This window comes from Myotis yumanensis, unplaced genomic scaffold (genome assembly GCF_028538775.1).
Source record: "Myotis yumanensis isolate MYYU_CA2020_CCGP unplaced genomic scaffold, mMyoYum1.0.hap1 SCAF_1, whole genome shotgun sequence".
NCBI classification, from domain to species: domain Eukaryota; kingdom Metazoa; phylum Chordata; class Mammalia; order Chiroptera; family Vespertilionidae; genus Myotis; species Myotis yumanensis.
Window position 1 is genome coordinate 165,690,136 of NW_027223752.1, and position 8,383 is coordinate 165,698,518.

The 8,383-nt window shown below is 40.5% G+C and overlaps 1 protein-coding gene across 2 annotated transcripts in view; it reads left to right on the forward strand.

Moving 5' to 3' along the window:
- Positions 1 to 1,557, forward strand: part of TAF3 (TATA-box binding protein associated factor 3) — a 177,726-nt gene extending 176,169 nt beyond the window's left edge. For both annotated transcript variants that reach the window (XM_070391664.1, XM_070391672.1), the window contains exon 7: positions 648 to 1,557. In XM_070391664.1, the coding sequence (XP_070247765.1) occupies positions 648 to 762 (115 nt within the window). In that variant the 3' untranslated portion in view covers positions 763 to 1,557. The remainder of the gene's footprint in view (positions 1 to 647) is intronic.
- Positions 1,558 to 8,383: the final 6,826 nt, after the last annotated feature.

Consider the following 8,383-nt stretch of genomic DNA (forward strand, 5'->3'; position numbering starts at 1 on the left):
AAATTCTGAATATTTTGCTTAACTTAAATATCCTTCTAATGGAAAAAAAAAGGAGCTATAGGGATCCCCCTTTCCTTTCCTTCTAGTAATTTTCTGTAAAGAGCTGCTAAGCTTCATAGTACCATTGAGATAACCCCTTCGTAAACATTCATAAACTGCAGAAATAAAGGGACAGCTAGCTTACCTGCTTTTTACTTCTCTACTACAGCTCCCCACTACCAAAGAAATGCTACCAAAATGTATGCAAATAATCTCATTTTATCTTTAAAATATCAGATATAAAAAGATAGAAATCCATTCAGTCACATGATATATGATAGGTATAAGAGAAAAACAGAGCCATTGCTCAGAAGAATTATACTAGTTGTAGCTGAAAGGATAAGTGGGCTAATTAATTTCTCCACTGGGGCCTATAAAAGGGGCATTATGTAATATAATCATCCTTTTGCCCAACAATAGTACTACATAAATTAGAGTTCTTTGGTTTGGATTTCTGGTGAATATACCATAGACTTAAAATTTCATTTAATTATTTAAAAGTATTTAAGAATATAGAAAGTGTGTGTGTGTGTGTGTGTGTGTGTGTGTGTGTGTGTACATGTATATGTATAACTTCTTTATCCAAAACCCTTTTTCTTAACATGTAGGCCCTGTGTTGGATTAATGGCTGCACCACCAGAAGAAATGCAGTGGTTCTGTTCCAAGTGTGCCAACAAGAAGAAGGATAAGAAGCACAAAAAGAGAAAGCATCGGGCACATTGACGTCTCTGCATCGTGGACCAGTGGTTTGGCCTCGGGGCTCCTTTCCTACCACTTCAGATGGGGATCCATGAAACTCTGCTGTCCCATCTACCGCTAAGTTCCTGTGGATGAGGAATCTCGGGAGACCGAGGACAAGAGAACTACAGCGTCCACTCTGGATGCTTCCCTCTGGAACAGACTGGCCTATGGCCACATAATGGTGTGACAGAAGGAAACTCAAGTACAGGTGTGGCACAAGGACTGCCGGGCCTTCATTTTTCTATTACCAGTGACAAGTATTAATAAAAAGACCATAATCTTCCCTTCTGATTTTCTTTATTCTCTCCAGGGCCTTTTCATGAAGGTATTAGATGACAAGATGATGTGTAAACCACCTTGGCTGTAATTTAAGGATGATATCATTAGGCTGTATACAGTTTTCAACTTCTTTCCCTCTATAGTAAGATAATCATAATAACATAAACGAAAACTCCATTTGGAGTATTGGTAAATATTTTTGTGATAAAAGTTTATGAAGCTTCCCCTCCTCCCATTTTTAGTATTAACATGTAAAATGTTCAGGCTTTTGTGAAATACCTTATATTTTTTAAGAAAAAGGTTTCTATCATGTCCTTTTTGCTCTCATGCAAATTATTTTTGTTAACTCACACTTTCTGTCTTTGTTGCATTCTAACTTTGCCCTTCTTTAAACTGCTGGTGTTCTTCTCACTGCTTATACATTTCATCAACTTGTATAAAAACTCCTCAGACTAGAAGATCTCCTCTTGTGTAAATAATAAATATTTATGAAGTAGTTATTTTTTAAATTTTTATCGTGTTTAATTCTGGCTTTCTCTGTAATCCACTGTGATTTCAGCCATGTCTGTAATTACTGCTGTACATAAGTAAAGAAGGCTAGAAAACAGAGCCATAGTTAAAAGTTATCTACCTTGAGCTGAACCTGCACAGTGCCCACAACACGGTGGGAAAGGGCCCTAGCAGTTAGAAGGAAAGCACGGCAATTTAGACTTGCAGTTCATTATTTAAAATTGGTTTGTTTCTGTAAATTTCTTTGACTTTTATTAAAGGACATGTAGATTCCTCAAAAGTAAAAAAACAAAAACAAAAAACATTCTGTAGCATTTTGTGTTTATATTGTTTTATTTCTGCAAATCTGTTCATTAATATTGTGATTTAAGGCTGTAATGAAGAATATTAAGAATTTTTTAAAAAACTCATCAAATTTCAGGGTATCACAAAACTTTATTATATTACTATACTGCCCACTATTTATTATATGTTATAGATATCAGATATAAACCAAATATTTTATTTTTAATGTAAAACATCAAATTTTATTAACATATTTTAGCAACTTTGGAATAAATATGGACTTTTACTTGATTTTGAAATAATCCCAATTTGGGCCAGTGTAATGGATATCTTAAATGCTAGAGTATGGGCATTGAGCCTAATTCAAATATATTAATAGAAATTGTGATTTTTTTAATGCCAAGTAAATTGATATTAGTGTATGAATTAGTCATATTTTAAGACCTATTATGTGGTTAGAGAAATGAGGTTTTCTGCCATGAATGTTAAATTGCAAGTCAGTGGAAATGGAGTAGCCCTTTTAAGAGTACAGTATTTCATTGCCGTCCTTGTTCTAGAAGCCAACTTTTTCTACCCCTACCAGAAAAACAAAGCATCTATGTTGAGATACATGTTTTTGTTTTATTAATTTGAGATCATTCTAAATACTTGATACAATATTTTCACATGCACAAATATACCCGTTAGTGCTTTTTGGAAAGTGAAGAGGGGTGGGGAAGTGCAAAATAAAGATTATTGGCTATTTCATAGTTTGCTTTTCCATTTTCTTTATTTAGGATTTAGTTCCTTGAGGCATGGTCAGTGGGTCTAAAGTTGCCACGTTTAAGTGAGCCGGTCTGAAATAAGAATGGAGGTGCCTATATTTAACTTTTCTCCCAATCCTACTGAGAGGCTTCAGCCCTTACTACATTGAAGGAATTTCAATCAGTTTGTCCCTTGCTATTTCATGGTTGCTTTCCTAAATCCAGTTCATGATTTTATAAATGGCCTTTGCAATAATAAAACCAAAGAATCATTTTCAGGGGGCTGGATAGCTCAAGGGATTAGTAATGGAATACAGAGCCTTTCACCTCCAGGTCAGTGAGTTGAATCCAGTCCAGGTCACTAGAGACCCAGAGTTGTTACCATCTTCTGACTGTTCAGTGGCCTGTGTAAAATGGACTAGTGGTCTCAGTCTCCACTGGATGGCTGTCTGTGCACCAACTGAAGGAAGTTCAAGAAGCTGCAAAAAGAAATGTAGATTCAAAAATAAAATACCTGTGTTACAAAGCAAAGTGAAAAACTTGGGCATAGTCATTCTCCACAAAGTAATACTGGAGAAAAAGAGTAGCTTACCAATGCCACAGGCATGACAGAGAATAGACAGGACTCACTTTTCTTAGTGAAGTCAAACAAAACAGGAAAAGAAAAGGCCTGTATTGGACGAGGGGAGAAAGGTATATTGGGAAAGATGGTTTCATGAGGAGAAAAACTTTAGGGGACCCAAGCAATAAGAAGAAAATGGGTTTTGGCTTTTGAGGGAGAAGGAAATCACAGAGCAGCAGAAACTTGAGGCACTACTGTGACTGAGAAAATTTGATGCAAAGGAATGGAAAGAATTTCCCTTTGGAGCAGTAGACGTCGTCCAGTTGTCAGTAAACCCGCAGACTATTTTCACTTACACCAGCACTATGGCCTGACCTTAGCATCAATACTTTATAAAGAGATGTAGTTAGGGGAAAAAACTGGCCTGGCTAGTGATTTTATTGTAGGAGGTGGCATTTAAGAAACAGACACCCTCCCTTCCAGGAAACAAACTCATCTGGTGAGTGAATCTGTCTTCCAACCCCTGTGTAGCTGGCAAACGTAATTTCTATGGCTGACACCGTGTTTCTCTTCTGAAGGTGTCTGCAGTTAAGTACAGTGAGGATCTTTATCCTCCAGCCGATTGTGGTTCCAAATGTCCTGAAGAAAATCAGAAGGATCAGAGCACTCTGGCTTTGTCCGGCTTTTTTCAGAGATAAAATACAGTGCATTACTCCCTTGATCACCTAAACCGCCTTTGTTCTTCTTTCAATAGGATGATTAAACAAAGACCTACTAACCAAATTAAAGTATAAAATGAACCCTGAGATATGGAAACCTTGCCAGGACTAATACTAATGAATGAAGTTCACTGAAGGCATGCTGGCTAACTTTTCAATACAAATAGTTCTATGGTCAATCTCTGTAGATCATAGCAGTCTTTACAAGTTGAAGTCTAAAGTAGATGAGTTGCCCTGACTTAGGAATGAAATAGACAATGTTCTGAATAATGTCTCTTTCCACAATAGTAGTAGTCATTCTGTTAGGAGACGATTTCTTTGAGAATGTTGCACTAGTTGTAGCCTAGAAAGTATAAAGTGATTATTAATCCCTACATGCAAGCATTAGATGACACCGGAAATTTGATATATAGAGGAACAACTGAATAATTTATTCTTAATATCATATATATATATATAAAACCCTAATATCCAAATAGACTGAAAAGCCAAACAATTGGTCACTATGACGTGCGCTGACCACCAGGAGGCACGCGCGGAACATGGCAGGCATCCGCAGCAAGTGCAGAACATAGCAGGCATCAGCCACGGTGGGATGGTGGAGCAGGTGAGTGGGGGCACCAGAGCAGAGCGGGGTGCTGGTCGCTGTCATCGGGGCAAGCCTCTGGTGGTTACTGAAAATTCTTTGCTCCCGCCAGGCACTCACACCTGCTGCCATCACCGGCCCCACTCGCACCCACTGCCGGCATCCAGCGCTGGCCGCAATTGCTCAGCACCGTCAGTGGGCTCAGTGGGTGCAAGCAGCGGCTGCCAGCCCCGATGGCCCCTGAGGGCTTCTCCACCTCCCACTGCTCCTGAGGGGCGATCGGGGGCAGCAGCCGCCGCTGGCACCAGCTGCTGGCGCTGGCCCCAATTGCTCTTCACCATCAGTGGGTGCCAGCGGGGCCAGCACCATCAATGTGTGGGAGCAACAGCAGTGGGAGGGGCCAGGCTGGGGGAGGATGGGCCGAGACCCACCACTGTGCCCACCGCAGCCTCTCGGCCCACAGTTCTTTTCAAGGTGCACGAATTCGTGCACTGGGCCCCTAAACGTTTAAACATAACACTTAGTTTACATAAAAGTTATTAAAACAACTGCTAGTTACCTTTTTTATCCTGGACAACTCATTTTGTAAAACAGTTTTTTTAAAAAATATATTTTTATTGATTTCAGAGAGGAAGGCAGAGATAGAAAGAAACATCAATGATGAGAGAGAATCATTGATCGGCTGCCACCTGCATGCCCCCTACTGGGGGTTGAGCCTAAAACCCCGGCATATGCCCTGACTGGGAATTGAACCCTGACCTTGTGGTTTAAAGGTCAACATTCAATAACTGAGCCATGCTTGTCAGGCTGTAAAACAGTTTTAAATATTGTGGTTTGTTCATCTGACATATGCTGGGCACATTTCATGGAAATGGCAAGATGTACTAGATACATGCAATTTTCTTGTCTGACTTATAGTGCTTCTCTTTCTCCATGGTTTTACTGTTGTTTCTGCAGTATACTGTGTATTAAGATGTATTTCATTGACCCTTAAGCATCTTTCAAAACTGTCCTTTTCCTATTTGCCAATAGAGTATCTTTCCTTGTATTATTTTTACCTTTTATTCCTCACCCAAGGACATGCTTAAAGAGAGGGAGAGAGAGAGAGAGAGAGAGAGAGAGAGAGAGAGAGAGAGAGATCGATAGGAGAGAAACATTGATCAGTTGCCTTCTGTACGTGTACCAACCTGGGATCAAACCTGCAACCTGGGTGTGTGCCCTAACCTGGAATTGAACCCACAACCTTTCGGTGTCTGGGACAGTGCTCCAACCAACTTAGCCACACTGGCCAGGGCTTGATTAAACTTTGCTAGATTTTAGAAGGTGAATTCTCTATAAGTGGATTTCTAATTAACCAGTTCTCCATCTTCATTCTATTAATTTGGACATGGCTATTTACAGTATTCACAGAAACATATAGTAGGCCCAGAATATCATGCACTGAGCCATATCCATAAACTTCTTAAAGAAATCATTAGTCATTAGTCTAGGCAAAGTACATCATCCACTGTGGGGATACAAAGATAAAATGAAATCAATGGGGGGGGGGGGGGGAGGAGACATATGTAAAACTTTCAACAATAAAGAATTAAAAAATAAAAGAATAAAAGTTTAAAAAATAAAAAGATAAAATGAGACATGTCCCAGTATTGTAGAGCCCTGTAACAGAAACATGGTACACACCTCAAAAATGGATCCAAGCGAGACATTCATGGAGAAAGACAGTCACTTCTGACCAATTTTAAATTTTAGGTCAATGAGACTAAGGAACATCCTTCCAAAAAGTGTTGTAAACCAATATAGACATAAGAATATTTATAGCATGAATCCTCCTTGTATATAATGTCCAAAAAGAGGAAAATATGTTGTATGCTTAGGGAGGAATACAAGGTTCAGAAAGCAAGGTAAGAGTCTAATACTCAATAAGCCCTGGCCATGTGGCTCAGTTGGTTGAGCGTCCCCACATGTACCTACACATACACACACACACACATACACACACACACACACACACACACACACACACACACACACACCTTCCATTCCCTGTCAGAGTATATGCCTGGGGTTGCAGCTTGATCCCCAGTAGAAGGTGAGCAGGAGGCAGCAGATCCATGTTTCTCCCATCAATGTTTCTATCTCTCCCTCTACCTTCCTCTCTCTAAAACAATAAAAACATATATTTTTTTAAAAAGTCAAGATGGCAGCTCCCTCTGCAGGTGCAGGTATAGGTTCGGGGTGAGCTAGGCATGAGCAAGCTGGGGCTGCTTCTGGGGTTACAGGTATTGTTTTACCTTTACACCTCGGTGATGGCTATTCAGTTACCACTATAACTACAAGTTTTAGCTATTTTTGTGCTTGCTATCTTCTACAATTTAAAAAATCGTGATGGGGGGGAAAAAAGGAAGTTGACCAAATTACAACCTTCCCAGGAAGAAGTATTGGATCTGAAACTGAATAAAATCAAAAGATTAGTCCTCTTTAGAGAGAAAAAATCAATCTACTGATGTAAATATATCCTTAATACATACATAAGTCAAAATGTGTAAATCCTGCCAGGACCTGGTGGAACATTAGGTCCCGTCATGCACCTGCCACAACAAAGATGGAAAGGTTCGGGCAAGGAGCCCAAGAGCAGGACCTCTGCCTCAGGCTGGTGGTCAAGCTGGACAGGTTTCTGGCCAGAAGAACCAACTCCACCTTCAACCACATGGTGCTGAAGAGGCTGTTCCTGAGTTGCACCAACCGGCTGCCTGGGTCCCTTTCCCGGATGATCCGGGAGATGAAGCTTCCCAGTGGCCGGGAGGGCCAGCCCTCTGTGGCTGTGGGACTAGAACCGATGACACGTGTCCAGGAAGCGCCCAAACTGAAGGTGTGAGCAGCCACGACGGAGCCACCTCCACAAGGCCGCTGGCCCTGGACCCCCAGGGCTGTGGCACCGTCCTGCTCTCCAGCCCTCGCCAGGGCCCAGAGGTGCCCTGGCATTTCGGGGAGGCTCTGGGATCCCTCACAGCCACACAAGTTCCAGCTCGCAGGAGGCCCACGGGCCAGCAGCGGCTACAAAACTAACCCCAGGTCCTACCTTGTTATTAAGAAGATTTGGATGCTAAAATTTTTTTTTTCTAAACCCTGCCATGCCAAAAGTCAAAGGAGAGTTTGCTTAAAGAAACAATAAGGTAAATTTTCACCAATGAAGTAAGGTAAGAGGGGAGAACATATTAACAAACACCTGCATAGTTTAGACAAATATATGAGGAAAACCAATTTTTTTTTTTTAACTTTGAAGAATTAGTGAGCCAGCTGCAACCGGGGAGGTAGCTCAGAATGCCACCTTCTAGAAGTTTAGCGACATCCTACCAAATGACGTTCTTCACCCAAAGCCCCAAATGGAATTAGGCTCACAATAGGTTGGTTTTTGTTTTGCTTTGGGGAGAGTGTAGCCCAGAGCTGTAAAATTTTGAATTTGAAACCTTTACATGGGCAGACCGCCTTCAGTGTAATATAGTCAGTTTACCTGCCTGACTCATAGGGACAGGGCACCTCCCAGCACATTGCTAGGAAGTGTGCTTCAAATCAACTATCGTTTGAAGTTTGGTAAAATATATTTTGGCTTACCATATGTTTACCAAATTTAAGAAATCAAGTTGAATTGGCAAGACCTATACCCCATTAAGATGGTTACAGGGGTTTTGATGAGCTTCATGCATTAAATTGATACTTTCTGCTTTACATATCTTCTTTTCAAATTGGGTTTAGATCATCAACTGAATTTTAAGGAATCTAGGTAGCTTGATAGTAGCCAAGAGCACACTTTTTTTCTCTTTCTTTCTTTTTTTTTTTTTTTTTTTGGTCAGAACCTGAATTTGAAATCTGGCTCTGTTGCTCGACTTCTGAATGAACTTGAATAAATCATTTAATT